Raw genomic sequence first — 27,334 nt, 5'->3', positions numbered from 1 at the left:
TGATTCCCAATTCCCACAGACAGCAAGTGCTGCCAGATGCAGAAGGGAAAAGTTAAATGAGGAAGGATCCATTCATTGGAACGTCTAGTGGGGTTCAAACCCTTTCACGATGAATTATGGTCATTTTAGTCTAATCCGCATTCGCGTAACGACCCGACAATCATTATGAAGTTAAGGATTCGTGACGTCCGTGTTCAATCGCAACGGTTGTAATTGTCATGTCGACTATCATCCGTTTCGTACTCACGTTTATCGTATCACCATAGCGGTCATTCAGAGTTCGAGGTATCTGAGTGACCAGTAATTTACTATGTGTAGTCGGCTATCCCGATTGACTAGCACAATACAATGAAATCGGAGCATTTTTGTATGTGCGCGTGTCAATGCGCTCAGGGTTGGAAGGACGTAGGCGAATCATTATAAGAATGGATTTCACGACGTTCTGGCCTCAGGCCATCGATTTACATCATAAAGTGTATACGAGTATATGGAACATATCGAGTATGAAAAGAGGAAAGGACGTAACGTGCGGAATTCAGCATGCGTTACGATTTGGGTTAGAGCTTTTTGCGTGTTAGCAGCCAATGAAACGATATATCGTTGAAGTGGATCATCCCTATCTCCCACTCGTTCTTTCTCATCTCGTATCGGGCCCCTCTCCATCTCATGAGACTTTTTGGTCCGTGCATGTGAGTGTTTACGTCCGTGTAAATTCGCGGGTATGGTTGGTCGCGACGATCCACGTTCGCGAATGAAGTTCGCGGTGCTGGTGCCTTCGGGGGCTGCCGCTGCTGATGTAGCGAGGAGAAAGCACGGACAAAAATAGAAAGAGATAGAGACGGATAAAGAGAGCACGAAATAAGGGTAGTTTGAGAGGGGTTCGTCAGTTTCCGGGTTGTTCCGGATTGGAGTGAGGGTGGGCGAGTGCGGAGCTTCACGATACGAGGGAGGAAGGGATGAAAACGGCGGCGGCGGCGTCGTCGTCGACGACGGTGGTTGCGGCGGCTAGGGAACGACGGTGGCGGCAGGAGCCGCGATAGCCGCGACACGACGAAGCGTCGCGACGTCAGTAGAGCGCCGCGCTATCGACCACCCACCGCTACCGCCGCGAGAGACACCGACGTCCTCCGATCCTCGTTGTACTCCTCGTCCTCGCAATCGTCGCGCTTTCCGAACGGCCAGACAATCGTCAGGCGTAAGATCGCGGATTTGAAGGTTGCTCCCGCGGAATTGCAATCACACCGGAAACGGAGTTAAGAAAAATTGAAAAAGTAACAATTGTAAACCCCGTAAAAAACGTTTAGTTTAATTTCTTGTTGTTTCAAAAAGTTTACGTAGCTGGTGGCACAAACAAGTTTTATCAGGGAGCATCTTAAAAGGATCGAAAATATTGAACCGTTCGATTAAAGTTACATCGCCAACGATATAGAAAAGTAAACTTTCCACGCTCATTCGTTGGTGACTCCGCATATAAATCAATCGTAAAAGAGTTTCAATTTGATAATCAAAAATTAAGTATTCTGTGCTATCAACGTCGGCCAACCGAGCGAGCCGGTTTCGGGGGTTGTATACATCGTCAACGAGAACGGGGCCGAGAGGGAAAATTACCGGTGTACCGGCGGCTGTAAGCGTTAACCCGTTTAACGGCGAGCCGCCGACGCCGCCGCCTTCACCACGCGACGCGAAGTGCCGGCTCACGAGTGTACATCGCTTACTGCCTCGTATTCCGAAGGACCAAACTGTGAGACCCAATGACTGTCCATCGAGGGACCACGGGACACACATGTTCGTTATAAGGTAAGTTATCACATTTCTAATTCTAATGGTCCGCTCGGCCAATAAGCTGCCGAATCCTCCAGAAGCAGAGGTTATGTAATCTCAGTATACCACAAATATCAAAAGCTCACTTTCAGTGAGAGAAAAAAGATTTTGCTATCCGAACCAGGGTCATTAAAGAAAATAGAGAATTTTACAAAATGTGTAGACAATCTCGTACGTGGCTATTCATTTATTCAGATAATTCTTAATTTGGACAAAAACGCTCAAACTTGAAGAAAATTACATTTGACCCTTCTGAACCGATCTGCCTTTGCCTCATAAGCCCACGAGTGTTCAGATTTCCTTCAATTATCTGAGATCGTGTTCGTATCGGTTTCGAAAGTGCTGCAAGCCGCAAACACATTTTTATCGGAACGGCAACATTTTCAAATCGCGTCTTCGACCATTAATTTGCCTCGTGAAAAATTCGAAATGCCTTTAAAAAATTGGTATCGTTGAAAATGTGGGTGTACGATTAATCGAAATGACTCGAATATTCGAAGTAATTTAGTTACTTCGAGCTAACTATTAATTTCCTTTTAATTGACCAACCAATGTGCTAAATGTCATACAAGAATTTAGCAAGCCCAGCATCATACTCGTTTAGCTCAGGCTAGCGTCTGGCATCGTAAATTCCGATAGGAAAGTTGCAATCGCGTTTGTCAGTAGGAAGAGAAATAAACAGGGAAAAAGAAAAGTATTTTATAACTCATATTTCAAGGAAAAGTTGTGTTCGTGGCGCCAGGGAAGTATGTACACGAATGTTTATTTATATACTTCCGGAAGGATCTTGCGTCACTTCATCCCCGTCGACATTTCTGTCGCCACGGTCATGAAAAGTGAATATAAATTCGGGCAAACTGTCGTACCGAGAACATCAGTGCGCTGATAAACTTCCGAAGGTCTACACAGCAATGCTAGGAAGCGCGAGATCTCGAGAACGAACGAACGCGACCTTGGTAAAGTCGAATTCGCCTTGATCTCTGCGAGAAATAAAAATGAAAATAAAGAAGAAAACATTGTGCGTGACCGAATTAATTTATGCGACGCCGGAGCAACAACGTCGCGCCAAGACTTGAATTAAAGCGAGCTTTCGTTCGCCCGTGACTTTTTGATGTATGCATCGATGATGATGCAGCATCCCATTCGTACGAGAATAATCATAATCACAAGAGCTTACATGACATTAATATTGATACCGCGAGAAACGAGATTACATTTTCTTCTACGCCTATTCTACAGATGACAAACTATATGTGTGGCGAATAATAATTCATAGGATCGCCTCGCCCATTGCCGAAGTTTATTTGTGTATAAATCAGCCTCCATACTCAGATTCGTCTCATATAGGAAAATCCGCAAAGTTAGTTGAACCGTGTAATTACTCCGCTTGAAACGTCGCTGTCGCGAAAAATCCCCAGCCTAGAGAGTCGCGGCCTCTCTGTATATCCCTTCGTTTAAACTCGTTTGTCGTTTCTCCTTCCACTCGATACATATTCGCGCCAAATCACGCATATATAAAGCCGTGATTTTCAGATTTACAAGCGCGAACACACAAATAAATGTAAGCGAGCGCGAGCTTTCCACCCTTCCGGTCTGTCAGCGCCCCATTGTCGCGCGTTCGCGGTGTCGTCGATGCGGTGTGTTTCTCCCTCTTGCCTCCATACATACGTCAACATAATCGTGTGTACGTGAACGCCAATATACACTCGCACCCTCGCTATGCGAGATTGGGGGCCGGTTCGCGGTGTATATCCGTTTCTCCATTCTCAGCACCCCGGTTGCCAACCACGAAATTTTGAGCCCTCGAGACCTCACGTGGAGCACAGCCTTCCGAGCGTCTGCATTCTATCATTAGTCTTGCCGTTTCATAACCTTTTTGCATCAACTGATTGCGCATAGTTTTAAGAAAGCTCAAATTACTCGGTCGTTGAATTGATGAGGAAATTGTTTTGCTTGATTTTCTTGGCGTAAAATATTGTAGTGTTGATGTCACGCGTTGAATTAATATCGACTCGAGTACTTGACATGTTTTTTTTAACACTTCAATCTAAACGAGATATTCCTAGAAATTTCTTCGGGGTCATGAGCCTGATAGAATTAGCATGTGATTTCATAATGACAGTCTGACACGAAAGTACTTAGTGGCGTTCCTCTGTTCTACATAAAATGCCTGCAGGTGCCAACATTTTGTTTGAATATTGAAGTATTAAGGGCGAAACGATGAGGTTTTTTTTTCATTTTGGACGTCATGCCATAAAAGTCATAAATGTGCGACTGTCTGCGAGTGTTTTTGTTCGTAAATCCGCATGAAAGAAAGCTTCGAAACAGAATCGATTGTAAACTAGAGCAGCAATAACGAGTATTTGAAAATCGATTTCAAAAGCTTCCTCGGTTGAATGAGTCTCCACTATTGACGATGAGTTCACAGAACGAATTTGTTTATATAGTTTATAGAAGATCAAAGAAATCTGCAATATTGAAATGCTTTTCGCTCGTATCTTTTTCGCCTTCGCGTTTTTTTTTTCCCCTCGTCAGTAGTAAGGCACGATTTGCTGGCTGGAGAACGAGGCTGGAATCTCGAGAGCCGGTGTACATGCATAAAATGCGGGGGCACTGGCGCTACTCCAATCGCGATTCCGAGTCCACCTGCATCCAGCAAAGGATACATATTTATATATGATTCGAAGACTGGTTGACAGAGAGGCGTAACACGCGTAGCTCAAGACACCGAGCCCTCGGAAATCGCGTCCTTCTGTAAGTGTAGCTTCGTTTTTTGTTCACATCCTCTGCACGTGTGTTGGGAAACTTGCAACGCGAGAGGATGCAGGAAAGGGAAGAATCCGTGCGGGCGATATTCCGCCTCTTTCCTTTTGGTAATCGAGGCGAAGAATACACACGGACGAAACGAGAGTCGAAAGTGGGTCGTCGAGTGGCCATAGAGCACGTTTTTCTGCCTTTGGCTTTTGCGGGGGTGGCTCGAACGAGAGGGCAACCCCGAAAGGGTTCTACAGTCGCGAGTGAATATTACATAAATATATTTTCTCCGTGTTTATATAGACATACGCTTTTTATTAGTCGTCATATATGTCCATAACGAATACACTTTTCAGTTACACACGGGGCCTTGACTTGGTCACCCTGAAGCGAGACGAGAGGGCTCTCAAGAGTCTCTCGCGCGAGTGAGACTCCGTATTCCTCAACAACCCCGCAACTATAAAACCCGCCCCTCTCGCTCTACTTTGTGCTTCTGCACACGTGCAAAAATCACGAGACGACGCAGTCGACTTCGGCCTATCGCCCTCACTGCATAATCACCCTTGTCAACATATATATCGCACGCAACCCTCAATTATGTACCTCGTGAGATGTTTACCGAATATACATTTTTCCCTTAAGTTCAAAACTGACTTACAAAATACTAGTGATTCCATTATTTCCTGTTGAATAATTCAACCCAATAGGAATGAAAATTTATTAACACGCACGAATAATCTATGCGATTCTATATCAATTCGAATATGGAATTTATTATTTTCAGATCTGAAAAGAGTGACAGTTATTAAGAAAAAGTTCATCTGGGTGATTGAATTAACAAAGTGATTTTGATTATAATATTTGAATGCAGTAATGAATAATAAAAAAATATCCTGTCCAAATTTTAAGGCCCGAGGATACTTTGTTCGTGAGAAACAAAATTAAAGCGGATTCTCCAAGTTGATACTGTCTCTTACGGGTCTTAGTAGCTTTCCCGTCTTTATATATGCGAAATTTGCAGGCATTGACAAACAGTTCTTGCACAAACTTTCATAAGGGATGAAAAAATATCTGATGAATATGTTTACAGCTTTGTAAAATCCATTCAATACTTATTAAGTTCGCAATTAATGATTTTTTCTCGAAAAATTGTGACTATTGGGAGGTTAACCCATATGTTACTTTCATGGTGGCAACTTTGCAACCGCGGCCTTTTTTGAAACCGAAGACTACGTTTTCCGATCCACGCAATTCACACCAGGCACTTCCAATAAAATATGAAGGATGGATGAGAAAATATTGATGTAATTAATAAAAACTTGTTTTTTTAGACATTTCTGCCATGTTTTAATTACACTAAACGTTTGAACACTGATTGTGACATCAACGCACGTGAAAAATTCTGTCAATACGCAGTACAGGTTACGCGAGGTGGCGGCGTTGCCAAACTCACTGGACCGCTAGTCGCAATAATTTTTCTTTTGACTAACTCGGTAGCAGATGAACTTCTTCAAATACTTTCGAAGGTCGAATTTTGTGCATTTTTTTCTTCCAATTATTTTGTACCTATTTTGGTTTATTTTTTTCTCTAATTCTTCTAATTAATTATATCAACGCAGTGGATTTCCAAAATTGGCTAGAAAAATGAGTTCATAAAAAAAGGCAACGAAAATTATTGGCGATCAGAACATTTTGCATAGTTTTTCGATTGGATCAATTTTCTCGAACGATGAATGATTTTTGAACTTATTTGTAGGATGCTACACGTAAAAATCTTGATGCGTACTTGTTACCAAGGTACTCTGTAAAATTTGCCCCAAGGGCAATGTCAAAGTAAATGTAGAAGAGATCACTGCTACAGTATTTTGCAACGAGTCACTCGCGAAATTCATGCATTGTGTCTGGCATATCCGAGTAACGATGACGAACATCCCATAGTTCCCTCTGGCGCTCGCAGCTACATGTACGAATGTTCGTTTTGACCGAGAAAAAAGTACATAACAAGTACGTTTACTATGCTGGAGGGTTTGAATCCTTGTCGAAGTATTCCCTTCCTCTTCAAGGGTGCAATATTCGTCTCATCGCAAATGCCCTAGAGGCAATCGTACCCAACGTATCCTTGTAACGGTCGGTTGAGGGCTGAAACTTATTATGAACATTCTTCTCTGGCTCGACGATCTTTCAAACTCATTTTTCTTCGTCAAACTTGTTATCTATAACAACATCCGTGTCAATAGACTTTCTTAACCGTCATTAAATAAAAATTATTTGAATTCGTGTTATATCTCACGCGAGATAAAATGGATTCGCAATTAAATGTCTCGCCTCGTTGCCGTTCAGGTTCATCTTGAAAATGTACATGATATAATGTAAGCGCCTTTAATACATCGAGCTACGAGCGTCGACTACTTTAAAATCCATTTCCGACACAATAAAATTATTTTTACTGCGCTGGTGGTGCTCCTGTTGATGCCATATTTGAACCCTCGGTCTCGACTTCTATCGTCTGTGCCACACACCGATTGTTGATTCATTCGGCAATTGCAAAATCCCTCTTTCTCCTCCATCGTCTCCCGCGCAGTCGGGTCTCGCTCCCTCGCTCAGCTTCTCGTTTTACGAGCTTCGATATAAGCTCTCGGTGGTCGTACTTTATACGTAGATCGTTCCATCGCACTTGTTTCACTCACCTTGAGCTCTGCTTCTCGTGCGGTATGCCTTTCTTGGCGCGTACTTCATTTTTGCAACGGGAGCCCGTTCTCTCATTCCGGCTACTACACGCCGACACCCACGATAAGCTCCTCAGGGTCTTCGACTTTTCGTATGTGCCCGTAAATGCAACTTTATATACATTGGCACCCCCACATCCGCACATAAACTTACACGTGCTCGTACCGCAAACGCGAATGTACGCTTGACTCGTGCGCTTATGAATAACGCTGTTATAAACTCCTTAGGCCGAGTGAGCGAGTCTCTTGAATGCGCGGTGTATGATAAAGTAGTTTTTGTGACTGTGCAACGAGAAAAAGTAATTCATCGAACACTTACAAATCCTGGGATAAAATGAACAGTTTGTTTTTCAATTCAGCCAAGTATTTGGAATAAAAATTCAATGAAAATTCAAAATCGGAATCCGCATTAACTCGAATGGCGAACGCCGCTCAGCACGGAACCAACGAAACCAATATTTTCTCCGAGATCTCTCGGCTCCTTCGCCTTTTTTTAAACGTCTAATTTTCGCTCACGAAGACGCTAAACGTGTGTGCCCTGACCGCGCCGATGTACTGCCGTCGAGGTTCGGCGTTAGAAAGTTTGCCTCTCTCGTTGTTTGCTCTGACGCCTCTCTCGGCACGATTCCTCTCGGCTTTGCTGGTCATCAGGAACCTAAGCTCAAAGAGCAGACGAGATGGACGTCAGGATGTTTTAAACAGACATAGACTCACACATTTTTCCATTTGTACATTCGTATATTTCTATACATCAGAACGAAGAAAAATATCTCGGGGGGCGAGGCGAGAGAATTCAGTGTACTGTCCACAAGAGCACCTGTGGAGTCTCACTGGTCCCAAGTCTTCCCTCGAGCAGCAAGTGTATACGTGTATAGTTTCCGTACCACCTTCCACGTATTTCCATTCTTTTTTCATCGTGCTCCTTGCGCACCGTTCCGAAACTTACAACAGAGGCTGGAAAAATTAGTGGGAGAATAGTCGGTGGCCCTTTTACCTACCTGCAGCTATAGCTTTGCGCAGGAGCGCAGGTACTCCGCGGCCAATGACTCAGGAGAGTTTCGCTTTAAAGAGATTAGCGATATTTTCTCGTTTCTTTTTTAACTTAGAAAGTGAAAGATTCTACGTGGAAGGGGGAAAATGGAATGGGTGGGCGTGCATGAAAGGGAAAGAGAACTAGTCACTTACATCAACGAGGGTGTACTTGAATCTTGCACGTTTCAATTATTTCGTTCTATGCAGACAGAGAGTCGATGACTTTCGATCTTTCAGCTCAAACTCGAGTTTGTAATTATTTTGTTTCTTGGGTAAAATTTATGAACTTTGACTTTACAGCGCTCTTAGGCGAATTTATTTCAATGTTTCTAAACAATGTTCCACATGCTTTAAGGTGGAATATTTTTCAATTAAATTTCTATGGTTCTGGAAGACTTTTTCAAACATTTGAATTATTAGAAACTGCATTTTAGATGAATTCAACAAATGAGCTTACTTAATGCACTTTTTCGGAATAATGGGCGATCCAATTCGTGAGAGTGAAAATGAAATTTAAGCCCAGTAGGCGCAGAATGTTATATGTAACGCGCGTTTATACATAGAAGCAGAAATAGTTACGCGTCACGCTCCCTGACGTGAGAAAGTCGTTGAACACCCGTGCTAGCTCACTCCGGCTCACCGGAGAGTCTTTTTCTCGGCTCCTCGGGATAATTAGAGGTGCGGAATTCCTTCTCTCGTGGTTGCTCATAGGAGAAGAAAAAATCAACCATTTATATTTACAAAAGAGGCACAGTTTGCCGATGTGCCAGATCTTGTGTCTTCGTGAGAAACGGTGCGTATACTTTTGTCTAAAAAAGTACACGGAAATGGATTGTTCATTTGAAGTTGATTCTGTTTTTTGTTCCTCGACAAATTTCGATTCCCTAAATAATCATTCCCAATGCTTGAAATTGTCGAACAGCTGGGTGGTAAACGTTCAGCAGGAGCTGAGGAATTTTGACGCTAATTGAGCGACATGGGTTTCGCCTCGTCCCTTATCCCATGGGACATACGAGAGTTTTTTTTTCTCGTGAACTCGAAATTAACGAGAGATCGACGAGAAGCGACCACCTGACGCGAGCCTCTTCAAAACGTCCTTTTAATTTCTTCTTTTTTTCATTCCTACGAAGTGGACTCTTGATTAGCCCCGCCGCTCTTGCTTATTTACTATTATTTAAAGAAGTTAAAACGTAAGCGTAGTTTCAACAGGAAACGTTAAGATCGAAGTGTTGGGGCCGATTTTTCTTACCGTCTCTCTCTCTAAATACATATTTTCCTGCTACGTGGAATCGCTGAGTACTTGAAACTAAAAAGGAGGCTCTGGAAAATCGATACAAGTTTGTGTCCTGGAATAAAAAAATTGTCAAATTGGAGACCAATCGACGATTCATCCTTTTTTACTTTTTCAAATTTTCTCTACGTTTTCATAAGCGAGAAATATAGATTCAGAATGAAGCAAAACTAATTCCATTGATAATAAACTTTCGAATATGTACGATCAGAAGGAACAGAAATTTGTACTCCAAACAATATTTTTAGATTTTTTTTTTTTTTTTTGAAAAGTGTTTCAGTAATTGAGGGAACTTGGTATACTGAAGTTTTTTTAATCAATAACAGCATGACGATAAATATAGATTTTACTTTCATGATGCCTCACGTCATGAATTAATCATTGTATTATATTTGTCATTTCGAGGGAGTAATTTTTTTGCCGATGCTCACGAAATTTCAGGAATATTGTTTACTGTCTACTTTTATGTTTTCTCTCGGTGTCGCACTTACCCCTGGGAATTGAGTTCGTAAATGCATCCATGCGCACGTATTTTATGACCATTTCCGATTTTTCTCTATGGATTTGTGTCCCATACACGCTCTTTCATATCCCTTTCGCCTCCACCTTTTTCCACCCCCTTGGAGAACTTGGCGAAACTGCGTTGAAAACTCGGTGGGGATATTTTCGCTGGATTGATTCTTTTCGAAAATATACTCAAAACTTCGACGATTTGTCGTTGTGGATGATTCAAGTCGAGCTCTTTCTCTGTCTTCCATACTTCCGATAAAAGCTCGGAGCTATTCATTTTATCATGCCACGACTATGTAATATCTTGCGCATATATGCAATGGCATAAAATAACATGATAGATGACAGGAAGTATGGGAAGAGGAAAGAGCTGTGAAGTTGATGGGGCGACGATGGCGAGCATGAAACCCCCCTGCGCCATGGAAAAAGAAAAATTAAAACCTGAGGAATGGCAGCCAGCAAAACTTAATCACATAAAATTTTTCAAGTTCTATATTTCGCTCACTTCCTTCCCGTACCCATGCATTTTCAAGACACAGGATGAAGATTAATCGTCCAGAAATTTACGTTCGGTCTACGGCGTGTATGATTTCCGGCGTTAAATTTTGCGATCGTTCGTGCGTGTGAACATTATACGAGCGGTACGTCCAGCCGACAAACGTGGAAGTATTATATCCATTTTAGAGTCTCAACTCTATTTGTTATAACTGGCAGATCTTTTATTGATCGTAGAAACGAAAGCTGGCTGTAAACGAAGGTAAATATTACTCACTCCCGTTGACGTATATGGCCCAGAACCCGCCCGTCGTCTGCATTGCTTTTCTTCAGACAAACGAACGAGTTGATAGGCACCAGTTCCCTTGACGGATTTGATTGGTAAATGGTCAGTTTTCAGTGAGACCTCGCTAGAAATAGAATCAGCTACTTTGTTACATAACTCGAATAATCATCAAAAATAAGAGTGAGGAGGCCAAAGACCTCCCCTCAGTCTTTTCTATGGGACTCAGTTATACCAATTTCAAAACGAATTTTCTTGAGAAGAACTCTCGAAACTCCGACTGGGGGATAAAAGTTGGAAGCGATGACCACAAAGTTTTTTAGTCTCGTCGATACAGTCATTTTGGATGGTGCAATGGTTGCTTTAATTTTCTGGAAGTTTTAAAGAAAAGGGAGTGCAATAGAGAGCGAATAATCCGTAGGATGAATAAACGTGACCTATAATCGAGCATAAGGGGATTTTTATATTTATCTTACTCAGATAGAAATGCCTCCATTCATATACGAACGTGTAGACAAAACGCGTGTATACACATACGAGTGGAGAACGGATCGGGGCGGGCAGAAAGATGCATTTTGGCAACGTTGAGAAAAAGCGTCGTGGCTAATAGTTCCGGCTCGACTGTCTCTTTCTGGCAACTCACGACGATAATCGTCATCAATTCGAGGGATCTCTCGTACGAAAGATAGTAGCACTCTCGCGGGATGTCCTTCGCTGTACACAATAGCGAAATGGACTCGCTTACAATAACGTCACGTATATTTTTCCGCGGTTGAGCGATGCGAGATGGGCTTCACGGAATAACCTACTCGAGAGAGTTCGTTGACCATTTCTCGTATTATTTCCAAAAATTTCATGAAGCGTAGTTCAACGACCGAATACGCATTCGCAATGAAATAATGTGGCCGTTGAAAGAACATTCGGACGAATTTATTTAATGGGAATCGAGATTGAGTCATGTGGTAAAAGTTTTATCCGAGGGACATTTTAGAAGCTGAATCGATATCATTAATTTTTGAACCCAAGGCTCGAAGGTCTGCAACCAAAATACTTCACGGACGTTTGAATTTCTTATCTCGTTCAAAGAGAATCGATTTTTTTTGCTCCAATGACTGCGAAAGTACACGGAAAACGGAAGGGCAACTATGAGGCTTTCGAAAGATATTTTACTCATGCCTTTCTTATCTACTCCACATTCGAATCTTTTCTCATGGTAGACCACGTGGTGAAAGTCCGAACGGCGGTAGAGAATGAAAACATCTCGATAAATCAGAGTCAGCAGAGTCTCTGACGTACGTACATAGTATATATAAATTCGTAGAGAATGACAAACACAGCGACGAAAAGGGCTGCAGTCAGCGTGCTATAAGGAGATTAGTGCAGCTTACAAGGAATTACCACTGTTTCTTCTCGTGGAAAGGGGAAAAGATGCGATCTGTAAAAGAGGAAAAAGAGGTTTGGAATAAAGTAGCAGGAGTATCAGAAGAAGCCTACAAAGTCTCTCATCTACTCAGCTTCCGAGCTGCATGACTCTCTTTCTTGCTACCTATTTTCATATATATACATGTGAATTCTTTTTCCTATCTGGTTTACGTTTTTACCGTTTCCTTCGTTTCTCTCGTCTTATTCGCTTCTACGATTCTTCCCTATTCTTGTACCGCCAAGAAGATCCTGGAACATTCTTCCTCTCTCTTTCTCTCCTGCCCTGTATATAACGTTTCGTAAGCTACTTTCGTGGACTTAACCACCCGTGAAACGGCATAATATATACCACCGAAGTTAATTCGCTTGTTGGAGCTGGCGCTTGTAAAACCGGGTCTCCTAACTCCACTTATTTATTCTCGTACTTTTTACTTGGTTTATCTTTTCGTTTTCGTGACATCGCAACTATCTTTTCGCTGATTTTTTCATTCTTGGTTCGCATTACACATTTTTCTAATTTACTGAGGATAACTCAATCGCAACAGTAGCAATGTTTACTTTTCTCGGAAGTGAAATTTCGATAAATCGCGAATTCTCGAGAATTCTCATTTCATTTTTGGTCCAAAGGACTGGATTTATTTATATTTCCATCGGGAATCGATGGAAATATAAAAAATTGGTGGAAATTTAATTTGATTGGTAGGATTTTTTTTACGCAAATTGACTGATTAAAATTTAAAAAATCGTCCAACTCTATCAAATTCGTGGCTTCTACGTAGACTGATCGTGGTTCCAATGCGGCGGAAAGCTCAGAAAAATTTCTTCTGTGCTGGCTTTTCTAGTCTGCATTTTGTGAAAAGTTATTTCGTTTTTAGCCAGAAATGCTCTCCCACGGTGTTCCGGAGGTATCCCAAATGAGACGAGTGACACTTGCTCGTGACGCACGTGGCTGTTCCTTTTCCGTGTAGGTATACGCGATCAAAAGCGTCCAGGGAGTGAGACGAGAGATAAAGTAAAACATGGAAAGAAGGAGAAGAGAGGGAGAGAAAAAGAGGGGTTGAGGGACGCGTGGAACGGTTAACGCTGGACGTTGACGATGCAGCGAGGCACTTGTCGTCAAGTCCGATATATGCCCGCGATACATAACCAACAACCTGTCAAACCGCCTCGATTGATCGCTTCTCAATTCTCATCCTTCGATCTAGCTCTCGCTTCTCGACAGCTCTCTTACGTTCGGCTTTTTCCTTTGCATGCCTACGTTTTAAAGTTTCCTGCGCGTGAATTCTTCGGTACACAGTCGAAAGAATTCTTCCCATTTTTTCCCGGCATCGGCTGATTTTCTTTCAAAATTATCCGCCTCGTTTGTTTCTATTATTTTTCCAACTGTTCGGCATTCAGGGAATTTTTTAACCAATTAGATAACGAAACAGGACAAGGAGAAAAGATATGAGAATTATTTATCTAAATATATTGAAGAATGAATCGATCACTTCGAAGTGCATGAACAAAAATTTTAATCAACAAAAATCATGTTATTTATCACGAGCCATTTTTTTCATGAGTATATTAGAATTAGTTTTTTTCTGTTTAAATTTTCGTCTGAATTTCATTTCGTTGTGGACGACGATCCTAAAAATCTTAAAGATCGACTGAATCACGAATTCCGAATTCTGTTGACCATTTGTACGAGGCTGTGGCTGGCGCCATATATTTCTAATTAAGACTTTCGTCGATGGAGAGTATTTCTTTCGAACGAATGATAAAATCGTCTGATAAAATTCTTGAATTCATGTTCGAAGAAAAATCGAACAAGGATGCTCAGAAGAGAAATACAAGAGAGTAAAAACGATGGAAAGCGACGGGCCCGAGAAGAAAATTTGTCCCACAAAATTTGAAATGAACTTACGTAAGTGAGTTAACCCACATAGCTCCTCCGGTCCAGTTTTGGGTCACATAATCTGATTGAAGTCTCCCTACCGCGACGTCTAATAAGCAACCTGCCTGACATTCCTCTCCCGCACTTTTACAGCTGAGCATTAGATGGAAGATTCCAGGCTGACGGGAGCTGCACGCGTGCCGCTTACTCGTTTTATGTCCTTACCAAAGTTCAGTAATGAAAATTGAATAAATCATTTCCTCAGTGTAGAAGCTTCCGAATACCTAACTCTCTTCGTCAATGAACTCGGTATTCTGATGGATACTTATATATTCCATTTCAACACTTTGCATCTGGAATGCTGATTCGTTAATATCCATTGCTGACAAGCACACAGCTTGTCATGGATCGAAAAATTATATTTTTGAACAAGATTTTTTTTCGATTTTCAAGAACATTCATACGGAAGATGAATTTTTTATTTTCTATTAAAAAAAATAACTTTGCACCAGAATTTCGATGGTGCAACGACGAGATTTAATTACGAGATAACCGCGACTTACTAATGAGACCCTGGGTAAAAGTGTTCGTGCATCACGATAGAATAAGACGCGTGCATAGATCTGTTTCTCGTGCACTTTCCAAGTTTTTTTTATTCTTTCGATCTTTCTGTTGCATTCTTGGCATTATCTATGGCTGCATATCAATGTCGTCAATCTCGTGGTTCAGTTTTCGCAATAAAACGTATGCACCTCCCTTTCACTTGTCTCTCTATTACTTGGATCGCTTCACTCTTTCACCCTGTCCTGGTAATCATCATTATCTTCGTCATTTCACCTTATTCTCATACACAAACATCCGAAGCTTCGAACGTATGGGGATAAGTAAGGAGAATAATCGAGAAGGAGAAGAAGAAGGAGAAGAAGATAAAGATTGCGATCGAATATCTCCGCAGGCGACGACTACCGTGTACACCTAATATCCGCGAGACACACGTCGTACAAAATTATATCTCGTGAAGCTGCTGCCCTGCAGGATACAAACTGCAAAAGGACAAGAGGGAGCAAGAGCGAGAAAGAGCGGGAGGGCGAGAGAGAGAAAGGACTCGTTGATTTTTTCGAATCCACTCTGAATTACGATGTGGTACAGTCAAAACTCTAATTGTATTTCAAGCTTTTAAATTTAATAGAACGTGACTCTTGATCATTGCCTCGAGGTTACTTCGTACGTAGGCTTGCTATGCTAGTCGTTTGAATTATGTCATTTCGAGTTTTAATGTATTTCAGTTTTTGTGTTTACGAGGGTATTTCATTTTTGTTATAGAGGCAGTAAGAAAGCCAATTTCAACATTTCAAAATGGACAATATACGTGGGCCCTCGTTGAAAAACTGCAAAATCCTATTCTTCAGACCTCGTATTTGTAAAATTGAAAACAAGATTGCAAACATAACGTGAAAACTAGAGTCCGTTGCGCCTTTTTTTTCTTTTCCTCTCATTTACCAAACACTGTGATCAACTTTCAAATTTGGAAGATTTTTTTCTACATGGCATCGGTGGAAATGAAAAATTGGTGTCCAGGGAGACCTTCGATTTTTACAAACGCACAAAAATTCGCAAACTTTACAGATATTATTCAAAATTATTTGTTGCAATAAATTTGCTTATGTGGACTGTACTGTGGGCTCATGGCAATGCAAAAGAAAAAAAACTGGTTGTGCATGGTTGTGCACCAAGCCATGGTTGCTTTTATAATACAGCACTTATTTCCCAAGTGGAATTCTCTAATAACATGTAATATCTATGCCAATTACACTTGTCATCGAAACACCTCCATTCTTTGCATGTGTGTAAAACCCTATTTCGATGTAATTTTCTCCGCTTCTCTACTTCGAGGATTCTTTTTTACTGTTAGCGTTTTGTAAACGCACGAGATGCTTTTATAGGACTGTATTCCGCTGGGGTTATATATATTTCTACCGAGAAACATTCTGTTCTGTAGTAAAAGACATCGAGAAGAGATGCGGAGTGAAAACGGGTTGGTGAATCTTGTTGAAAGACGATTTGAAACAACGACTGCGTAGAAAGAGAACGAGGGAGAGAGAGAGAGAGAAAGAGAGAGGGGAAAGATCAGCAGTAGCATCTGCTCCGCCCCCGCTCGAGGAGTTCGCTCCTCGAATCAGTCCAGAAGGAGCGCAGGGGCGAAGGAGAAGTCACGGAAGAGGTAGAGATCGTTCCTTCCGAGTTTCTGGTTGGTGTCAGTTTCGCGGAGCTACTGAAAGTAGTAGATTGGCGCGATTTCGGCAGCAAAATTGACCCCTGGATGCCGGGACTGCGAGTTTTCGAGAGGCATGAGAACCCACCACATGCAGCTGTTTCTACATTCGCATATTTTGGTCTGATATCGCGCTAAAAAGTCGAATGAAAAGTTGGAGAAACTTTCGAGCAGGACATTGTACGGCATGAGATTTAGCATTGAATGTTCGCGGCACAGGGGAAGAATAATAAAAATGGAGGTACGAAAATAAGGAGAGAAGCGAGTGTGAGATAAATAAGGTATACGGAGGTAAGGAACGAATACCCGAGGAAGTGTGCGGCAGGTTCGCGCGTTCGATAACATCGGTATAAGAGATCCACCCGTTGCATCCTCCAATCGTATAACCGGTATATGCAATGTGCCCGGAACACGCTGCGCGTATGTGACGAAGAACACGAGGCGCGTGGACCTTTTTTTCAGCGCAGGCAGCAATCGGGCAACCCGGCAATAAAATAAGAATAAACGCGAGGAGAAAGAAGAAGGAGCAGCGGAACAAGAAGATGACTGGAGAAGACGACGAACTTTCGAAGAATAATACTTATCAGGAGATGAGTTACGAAGCTCGTTTCGTCAACGATCTTGTTGCCATTCGATTCTACCTATGAGACGTCGTACATGGATCTCTCCACAAATCAGAATGGACCGTAACTTTGAGAATGGGAAATTTCCTCGCGAGACTGTACGCCCAGCTACAACTTGACGGGAATGTCGATTCTCCTTTGCGGAACTTTCATGACGAAAAATACATCACAAAGGCGCAGAGAGATGAGATGAAAAGCTACGTACGTAACTACAAGATAGAGTAGATATCACCGGTTTATCCCGCAAGATGGTAATCACGAACTGGAGACAGATAAGATCGGTATGATAATTGCTGAAGACTGCATTCTTTCTTTCCTCGTCGCGAGAATTGGCTGTGTACATTCGTCGTTTCGTCGTTTCTTCTTTCACCCGAAGGGCCTCCAATGATAATAACAGTAACGTATCTTTATAGCAGTCTATAAGCCAAGTAATGGAATTAGGCTCGCGTTACGATACTTTCCTTTTTCGACTCCCGGTTCCAGTATTTGTTTTTCCTTCTTTGCAAACCTTATACCGTGGTGCAGGCTTCTTCTTCGTCTTATTCAAACGTATGCAATTTTTATCGCTCGTCAAACGCTTCGAATAATCCTCAGGAAATACCCCAAGACGTTGGTATATTAAGCGCGTTCTCCAATCCCACAATATTCACACCTGAAGCAAGAGTCCTCTAATCTAATCTCGACTTGTGGACATTATTTTTGATAAAAACAGCCTTTTATAACGTAGTTTTTCCATGTAGCTGTTACGCCGTCGCTAGCACCCGGACTTGCAACTGCCAAGCGCCAATGTAACAATGAATGGGTTTTATTCTATGTAGAGGGGAAAATATCGTTCGTCGAATAAAATTTCTCAAATTGGACAGGAAGTGTAGTGGGTTCGACTGCATTTTTTTTGCGGAATGGCCAATGATTCAGTTCCTGCATCATTAAACAGGTGACTCCACTATATTTTCGTTCAACTCAATGGAATTTAGTTCGACGGACTAAACTTTTCTCCCTCCATACAGTCACTATGCTTTGCACTAGTTTTCCATTGTTTCGAAGCAAAAAACGTAAAGCAACGAAGGGTCGTAGTTCGCGATCAAATGATTCGTTACAAGCGCCATACCGACAAATGATTAGCAGAAAATGTTCGGGTGATTATATTACAAGCTCTTGCAGCGTGCGTGGCTCTCCGAAAGCTTCGAGTGTGCAATAACCCTAAGTCATTGTAAAAGCTATATGAAAACGCGGACACGAGTACCGCTCCTGCAGAACCATCTCGCTACTCGCACACTGGAATTCCGAGTGCGAGAGCTTGTAAAGCAGCATGTTACGAGAGGAAGCGCGAGAATTAACCTCGTGAACGCGAGTATGGATGTCGGGAATAATTGTGTTAGCGTGTAACGGTGTCACCGGTCTTCTGCAACCATCTTCCCTCCTTTCCTGTCGCTTACATGCTCGAGTGACAAACGCATTAATACAAGCATAAAATACAAATTATTTTTTGTTAATTTGGTACTTTGATTTTCGTTAATTTGTAAGTGCCTATAACCCAATTTTCTTCACACGAGGTGAGCATGTAATAGCACAGCTATAAATCTTTCTTTCTTATTAACTCACAGGCTTTTTCGATGCCGTGAAACGTTGTCAGTAGGGCCAATAATGATGTTCAATTTTCACCGAAGATTGACCAACATCCGAGGCAGTATAATTGAACCACGCGGAAATAGTCTTCCAATATTTTTATCCGAAATGATTTCGTTTATAACACGTCGATCGGTTTTACAGCCATCGAGTCATTAATTTTGAATTAATAGCCGAAGGGGGTGCTTTATAAACGACACATAAAAAAACGAATCCTCTTGCCGGTTTGCTCCTGCACCTATCAGAAGTTTACAATAGCGGAAAGAGAAAAGAGACATTGCCAGTGTAAAGTTGAGAGAGACAAGAGATTACCGGTACGGGGGAGAATTACAGGATAAAATTTTATCTCATCGCGCACGCGCTCTTCTCATACTATATTATAGTCTACTGCTATATATAGTATACACTCTTCCATGACACACTAATTACAGGATATTACATTTACGAACGGTGCTTTGTGACGTGGTTCTTGTTCCCTTGGCTATAAATATATGTATACACGTGTATATATCTATATTACTCATGGATTCTTCACTCACTGTCTCTTTCATGCTCTCGCGCTTCACGCTTTTTTCCCTACATTATCCCTGCAAGTACTTGGTGGTACACGCTTCTTCTTCTTCTTTTTTTTTTTTTTGTTCATTCTCATATTGCTGAAAGAACGATACAACGAGGAAAAAAGGAAAAAAGAGTTTAAAAGAGAAACGAAAAGTGCAGCGGGCAAACGCAAAGGCTCATGAGGATAATGGACTGAAATACGAAACGTCTATACTTGTATATACATGTATATATAGCTATGCAAACTCATAATAAAACGACCGACGGACACACGCATTTCACCTTTCGACCTGAAATCGAGCCCCACTCTACTTTTATACACTTCTTCTTTTTTACTTGTTTGCCGCGACTGGGCCTGATGAGATTTCACTCGATATCATCACAAAACTGACCGCGGGTACCTTTTAGGACCACCGAATCCATGAATTCGCGTTTGGTTTACGTAAAGTAAGGCGCCTGTGGAGTTGGGGCTTTTTTATCTTTATTCAGCGCATTGCAGTTTCGTGCATGTTTATGTTTCGAAGTATGAAGAAAATGAGCGCTTGAATAAAAGGTATCGGAGATCCATCCTCCAAATGGAAACTGGACGTTGAATTATACTTGGATTTTGCAAAATTGCGAGACTCCATTCTCCATCGGATGAATTGATGAGCAATAATTCTATGCTACGTTACGACGTAGGATTGCTTGCGATGTATAGAATTATTTACAGTCACTTAGCGAGTATAATTTTACGGTTCATTCTCATTCGTCAATGGAGCTCGATATGACGGATGACCCTCATTTGACGGTGCAGTCAATTGGAACAGCGAGTATTCTTACCTTTGTGAAGCAACATTCCTCATTAAGAGACGAAGTGAGTCTGAGAGTTCGGCTGCTTCGATTCATTGGGTTTTTCACTGCTTGCGCGAATCACAAGGAATATGAAACATAAATAAATACATTTTTTTTTGAGTCTTTGATGTTTCATAAATCTCCATACTGCATTATGCAACAAATTTCCTCATTAAGAACGACGTGCTAGAACAATGTTTTGCAAATGACTAACATTCGAATGAAGAAAGAGTAATCCTTCGTCTAAAGACAATTGTCAAAGACAAAAAAAGTGGCAGTTAACTTTCAATATCATTCGTGACTTGCCCATTAATTGTAGCATCTTGACGATGCAAGATCACAATCTTCTTGACAATAAAAAAATTTCAACTTGGAATAACTTGGTATTGGGAGTCCAATAAGCTTTTGATCGATTCTATACTCAAGGTTTTAAGTTATCTTAAAAGTATTTTTAATCAAAGTTGGAAAAAGCCTCGGTCAAGTAAAAAAAAAGTGTTTTATGAGAATAGTCTGTGGATAGATTTTATAGTTGACTAGTATTTTCACAAAATTGCAATTGGAGGCCTTGACCTAGAGGAACACCAAAGGTATGTACATACACGTACTTCATCCTTTACATAGAGATAGCATATACAATACATTAAGTGCGCCCTTGGCACCCTCGTTGTACCACGTGAGTAAAACCACGGCCGATCTTGCGAGGTCAGATCTACAATCGCTAGCACGCTTCTCGTTCAGCACCTGAAATTTGTAACATCGTAATAAGCGCACGTTTTTGCTGAATCGGTATAATACCAAACGTCGGCGTTACTTACAATGTCTGCCTTTTCTCTCTCTCCCTCTTTCCTTTCCCCTCGTATTTAATACTTTACGATCACCAATTCCGATGCTTTTTTGCAGCAATCTGCTGAAAGATATTTTTCGATTATTATGCGTTCCATTACGTTTATATTAGCAATTGTTTGGTGGTAAAAGTTTGGTTAAAAACACGTACGTATACGGCGTGTGTTTTGAAAAACTCAAGTCTGATAGAACGTGCGCTCCATCCGTCTCGTTTTGATTTAGCTGACTCACCAAAACATTATATTCATTATTGCCATTACGGTATTATTATACTAAATATAGTACTAATTATTAGGCAAGCTGCATATAAATATGTATATTTATCTCTTTATTCATTCTGTTCTGTTTTTTTATGTATGTATCTACCTGATTTTATACGAGTAGTTTTTTTTTCAGCATGTCTTCTTCGTCTTACGTGTTATCTTTTCGACCGACAGCGTGCATCAGAACCACGCGCCTTCGATTAAAGTGTACCTCTCTCCCTCCTTCACTCAAGTATATTTTCTCTCTTTCTCTCTCTTGCAAGCATAGCATCCCGCTCGTTAATCGGAGCCATTATAGAAATTCCTCGGATATATAAGCCCGAGATCAAGCGAGCTTCTCCATCGCGGATACATTTCACTTTTTAATCAACGAAATTTACCGCCGACGACGTCGACGCCCGGGAGTTTAAAGCATGACGGGAACCTCTGCTGACCGTTTACTTTTTTTTCTATTATTTTGTGGAAGCAGTACAAGTAAAAGTTTAGACACAGATATTCGCGGGATCAAGGACGACCGTGTTAGCAGTGGGTTTAATACCCGTGAGTGGTTTGCGACGTCGGCACGTCTAGTTGGGCTCTGATGCTTTGCGAGGGCACACCCTTGATGGAAGGAAGAAATTCACCGTGAAATTCAATTCGTGAATGTTTCGCTCTCGCGTATTAAAACGATGAAATAGATAAAAAAAAAAGAAGAAGCAGTAAGAATTCGCGTGGCTACAACTTGTGGCCCTTATCCTTTCTATCATTCTCGAAGAAATACATTCCGAAAGCTCTTCCACAGCCTCCTTGATATTCCTCATAGCGATATGCCTTGACAGCGGATTCTCTCATGCTCTTCCTCGTCCTCGTATATGCTCGGGCTTCCGAAATTTTAAATTAAATCCCTGCTCACGCATCCGATATGAGAAAAATACGAAAGAGGGAAGTTTTCTTCCGCTCGTTCCTTTTTTCTCAAACAAATACATCAATGATTCTTCGATTTGTATGTCCAATGAAACTACTTGCAAGCCTGGAGCCATCCGAAATCATTCACTCGATTTATAATGGCTAAACTTTTTACAGCGTCGACAATAGTTTTTTCCAAGAAGTTATAATAATAAATTCGTTAAAAACACTTCTAAACTCGCAATAAAATTGTGTTTTTTAATTAAGAGTTTTTATTCCGCGCGAAAGAACGAAACGAATGATACTGCTGGCACGTCTGGATATTTTTCGCGTCAGCTTTTTCGCTACAGTTTCCATCATAAGAGTCCCAATGTGAAAGATGTTTTGGCAAAATACAGGCAGTCAGCCCGGACTTTCGATACGGCGGTTGAGTTCAACACGAACTTGATGCGTACACACCGATTCACATATGTATGCATATTGCCGTATTTAACTATGACTGTGTTTCTATATTAGTCCTGGATGCGGCGAACAGCAAAGAGTGCGCTTCGTATAAGATGGTCCCCCTCACTCTGACCAAAGTGTGCTATACACGACGAATTTATAGCCCCGAACGTTATTATAGCCGTGTGTATTCGGAGTACAAATTGCCTATAGGCTTTATATGGGATTCGTAGATCGTATAACGGCTGTATATCACGTATTATCACCGAAAGGAGGGCTCTACTACGGGAGTTCTCGCTCCCACTCGCTCTTTTTTTTATTCTCAGTTGCGTCGGAGAAAAGAAGAAAAGACTTTCGTATATACGACTGTGTATACGTTGTCCGTAAAAGAAGAAGCCCCGGTCTCCATCGTGCAATAATACCGCAGAGAAACCCTTTGTTCGACAGAGAATGGAAAAAAATGAATGAACGCAGCCCCCGGCTTTGCTGTTGCGTATAATATATTTTTATTACTTAAAACAAATATAACGCCGCGCATTGTGAGGTCTATCCTGACTCTTATACGCGGCCAATTTTGTTTTATATCTTCGGGATGTGCAAGCTTGTCTCATCGGAAGCTTCTTCCTCGCTGTACTTACCGTTACGATTCGTCGGCCTTATGATTTCTACGACGAAAAACAAAAAATTTCAAGTGATTCGCGAATGAGGAGAATCATGAGGTGAATCAAATTTCACCGCATTCACTTCTGATCTTTAGAGACGTGGGAAAATTCAAGAAACTTATCATTGCTGGTACACGCTCGCACATTGACGAGCAAACATATCCTGAAGCAGCCTTCACGTTTTAGCATTCTTATAATCATTAACACGACAATCAATGCACTTTTAGTATTCAAGCACTGAAATTGTGACTCGGATCTAGGCTGATATAGAATGAAGTAGGAAATAAATTTCAGCCCTTCAAATAAAGCCACCGCCCATCGCGATAAAGATCTTAATAGTTTTGCGTCAAACCACACAGTACAGCGCAAGGGACGAAAGGGCTTGAGCCTACAACTTTTGAAAAAAGCATCGACGGGTACCACCCAACCCGAAATTACGGCTGGTCGCGAGCGAGTTCGTAGTCCGGACTCTTTTCATATTCCAGAGCGAGGGGGGTGTGGCAATGGTCCAGAAGATCATGACCTCCCTCAATTGAATCTGGCCGGAGGATCAGCGGGTTATGTGCAGACAGGGATGCAGCTTTGGGGGAGGTCAATGCTGTGTGCTGACAGGGCACAGGGACTAATCGAGTACGATCGGAACTACATTCGTATATATATGCGGAGGAGCCAGCAGCGTGCCGCTATCGCTCGTGGATCTTGCGCTCTCGACCAAATTATAGACCACCTTCGCGGGTTTCAGCAGCGGCTTCACGACGAGAATGAGACCAAAGAGGGAGAGTGATCCGAAACAATGGTTAAATCCCTCCATCACCTGGTCTCCTCCTGGTTTTATGTGCTCTCTTCATCTCCTCTTTGCTCCCAGTTGCATTATTTCAAGAATGCTATCTCTTCGTCTTGGAATCTCGCACGTACGAAGCAGCCTCCTCTCGTGTATCCCAATTCGCTGTGACGTGCCGTCCACTCTCCCGCAATGCTCGCGCAGCATCCCAGCGAGAGAATGAAACAAAAAAATAGAAAAAAAGAGAAAGAAAAAAGAGGATTTTCACCACACGCGTTTTGATGAGTCATTGTCTCGCATTAGATGCGTCCAGTCATCTTTGACACAATACAATTTCGAACCCGATAAACCTACCCTTTGTTTTCAATTACCGTTTGCCGCCTCCATCTTCTAACCTCATGCACGTTTATCTTAAAGCCTTCTTCCTATTTTCACTTTGTCCACCTTTGAGATACTAGAAGCAAACGTCTTTTGTTATCTCATGATGAAACGAATGTGCCATTTACACTATCCGAGGAGAACGAAAACGTTTATCTTTGAACAAGAACATTTTTTTGTTCGGCTGTAAAATAAAATTAGAAGGAAAGACCACCATTTTTCTTGAAAAATATTCAGAAACTCCTTCTGATGTGGTTTGAAAAGATTGAGGACTCTCAGTTTTTTAAAATCGTTACCGCATGAACGACATTTCATAGTTTTTTTAACTGTTGATGAATGAAAAACGTTTGTCTCATCCTTAATTTATGAAATTCATCTCTGTTTCTCGGAGTAATTTCAACGACTACTTTTGTTCCTGATAGAGCCAGTGGGAATGAGAAAAGAGACGTTTTCTTCGACGATCAGAAACGGAGGGTTGAAGGGACCATAAAATATCTGTTTGATCAGTCGTAAAAATGCTGGGCGTTCGGTGATATGCGGGAGTGAAATAACTCTGTATGCGTGTGTTCCTTGACGGCCTTTTGGTGAAAGAGCTCGTAGGTCATAAGCCCCCTCCCCTTTTCCTGATCGTTCCTATTTCTCCGACGTTTTCTTCGTCGGTCAAAGTAACTTTTATAGCGTTATCAAAAACACCTCTCACTCGCTCTTCCGTCCAATGAAACGAGGAGACGCAAGGATCAGATAGAAAAAGAAGACAAAAGAAAGAGAGACGAGATGAATAATCGACGAAGTAAAGCAAAAGGTGAAACTGGCGAGGGCACACTCGCGATACGTTTGGAGGTTCCCTGGGGGCTGCAGACTCACCTCCGAGAGTTGACTGATATACGCGATCGTAAAATCACGATATTGTATCCACATGTGTATCCCTTCTCGTGATGTCTCCATTAGTCGGACCTTCCCCGAATGCCGTTACGGAGACTCCCACAGACACTCGGCATTATTATTGCTTTTTTCTTCCCGTACACTCCCGTTGTTTTCCATAAAAGAGAGTCTGAGAAGAGTTAAATCATAGAAGAGTCAACCTTGTCATATTTTACGAGTCGTTGAATGGTCTAACGTGGATATACGAGAAATGTGTTTGCGCAGTTTGGAATAACATCCAATAACCATGAAATAAAAGTTTGTATACGATTCATGCGTCTAGTTCTATTGAATTGAGCAATGGAAATAAATATATTCAGTTTAGACACGATTTTAACAATTGCATTATTCACAAGCGAGTTTTTTCCCTATTTCCAGTTCGATTTATTGCTCACATATTAATATTATTGAAATATCTATCGCTTCTCGGCCACTGGAATTTAAATATTTCCGATGTGATTGAAACACGCATGATTGGTAGAGACCCCAGCATTTGGCGAAAGTACAAAACATGAATTTAGCAGTAGTGCTTTGAAACGGCGTGACGAGAAGTCAAAGACCTGATCCGTTCTGGCCATGAGGGGAAGTCGTTTTTATGAACACGTTGAATGAAACGACCCTGACCTCAAGCTCGAACTTCTGACCCTCTCGATCTTCCTCGCATCCAAGTCACCGAACTCCCTCGGTCAACCTCATGAATTCTCTAATACGGGCTTATTAAACAAAACTCGTCAATCTTCGTAAAGACCACATTCCGTATATCAAATATTAACGCACAGCACAGAAGAATCATGAGAAAAATAGGGAAAAAATTAAATTTCCGGTGGTTTATCTTTTGGGTAAAGTATCAGGATCACTTATTCTGATTGGTTCGAAGTGGCATATTAAAACAGGCAGAAGAAGGCATAGCCAAGATAGAACGCTGCGTTGTCTTCGGTAAATATGTTCACTCAACCCTCCGTAAGCATAATGTAAAGTAAAGTAACGTCTACTACCAAGAATGCTCTGATTTATCAAGCTCTGCCTTCAGGAAGTTGGGACGCCTGCACCCTCTAAAATCGACCCAAGGGCGGTTGATTTTCGCCTCTAAGAAAAGGGGTCCCAGTAATATAATGTACACGGAGATGTACACATGAATAAATATAAATATATATTAAATATCGTCGAAGGGTTGCCCCCCTTTGTCGGTGGGTATAAGCACACTTGCTTCTATACATACAAGTAAAAACAGACTGGACTGGCTTATTATTGTGGTACGAAAACGATCTATCGGAGTGAGCGCGGTGCCTGCTTTCAAGTGACCTGCTTTTATGGTGGTATTTCATGCGTGGACCCAGCGGCGATGCCCCTGTAACCCCGTAGTCGACCAAGCATTCATATGCTAAAACCGTTTTCACAGGATTTCAGGTCCACACCCCTCCTCGTTACGTGACCCGAGAGCGTTCAAACATTCAGTCGTACAGCATCGATGGGTCGTTCTCTCTTTTCCTCGAGGTGGTCGCCATACCAAATGTCCGCATCTTCGTACGAAGCAATGGCTTTTCGGATATTCTCAGCCGCAAACTTGCGGTCGAAGCACCACTGACCCAGCAGGAATGAAAAGTTGGGGCCGTCCTATAAAAATTCAATCCCACCACTCTTAAAAATAATAACGCGGCGCTAGGATATATGTTCGTGTATAGAAAGAGAGAAAACATCCAAGGCCTCGGGCGGCGTGAGCCGGCGAATATAGCCCAGTGCGTCCTGTGATGCCACAACTACCTGCGCGTTTCTCCTGTGCCTGTCCATCTCAAAAGCCTTTGCGGGATATCCTTCCCTGGCGTTCCTTCCTCTTCCCCATCTCCGCCGCTCCGTTTCCCCATTCGCATTTATTTTTTACTTTCGATTTTGTTTTTCATTCCTCGCTTTCATTCTATGTAACTCATAAATGGGAACAAATGCTGTTAGGAAGAGTTTCGAATTATTATCCACGATTGAGCTAAGTGCTCAAGAACGCTTGTAATGTACGAAGTCGTTGTTGGAGGAGTAACCGAA

At 41.8% G+C, this 27,334-nt stretch overlaps 1 protein-coding gene across 1 annotated transcript in view; it reads left to right on the top strand.

Annotated features, from left to right (window-relative positions):
- Positions 1-1,130: 1,130 nt before the first annotated feature.
- Positions 1,131-27,334, top strand: part of ths (thisbe) — a 120,951-nt gene continuing 94,747 nt past the window's right edge. Inside the window, exon 1 of the mRNA XM_043411566.1 lies at positions 1,131-1,797. Within this exon, the coding sequence (XP_043267501.1) occupies positions 1,784-1,797 (14 nt within the window). The 5' untranslated portion in view covers positions 1,131-1,783. The remainder of the gene's footprint in view (positions 1,798-27,334) is intronic.

This window comes from Venturia canescens, chromosome 2, assembly GCF_019457755.1.
Source record: "Venturia canescens isolate UGA chromosome 2, ASM1945775v1, whole genome shotgun sequence".
NCBI lineage: Eukaryota > Metazoa > Arthropoda > Insecta > Hymenoptera > Ichneumonidae > Venturia > Venturia canescens.
The sequence above is the reverse complement of the archived record's forward strand: the minus strand, read 5'-3'. Positions and strand labels throughout refer to the sequence as shown.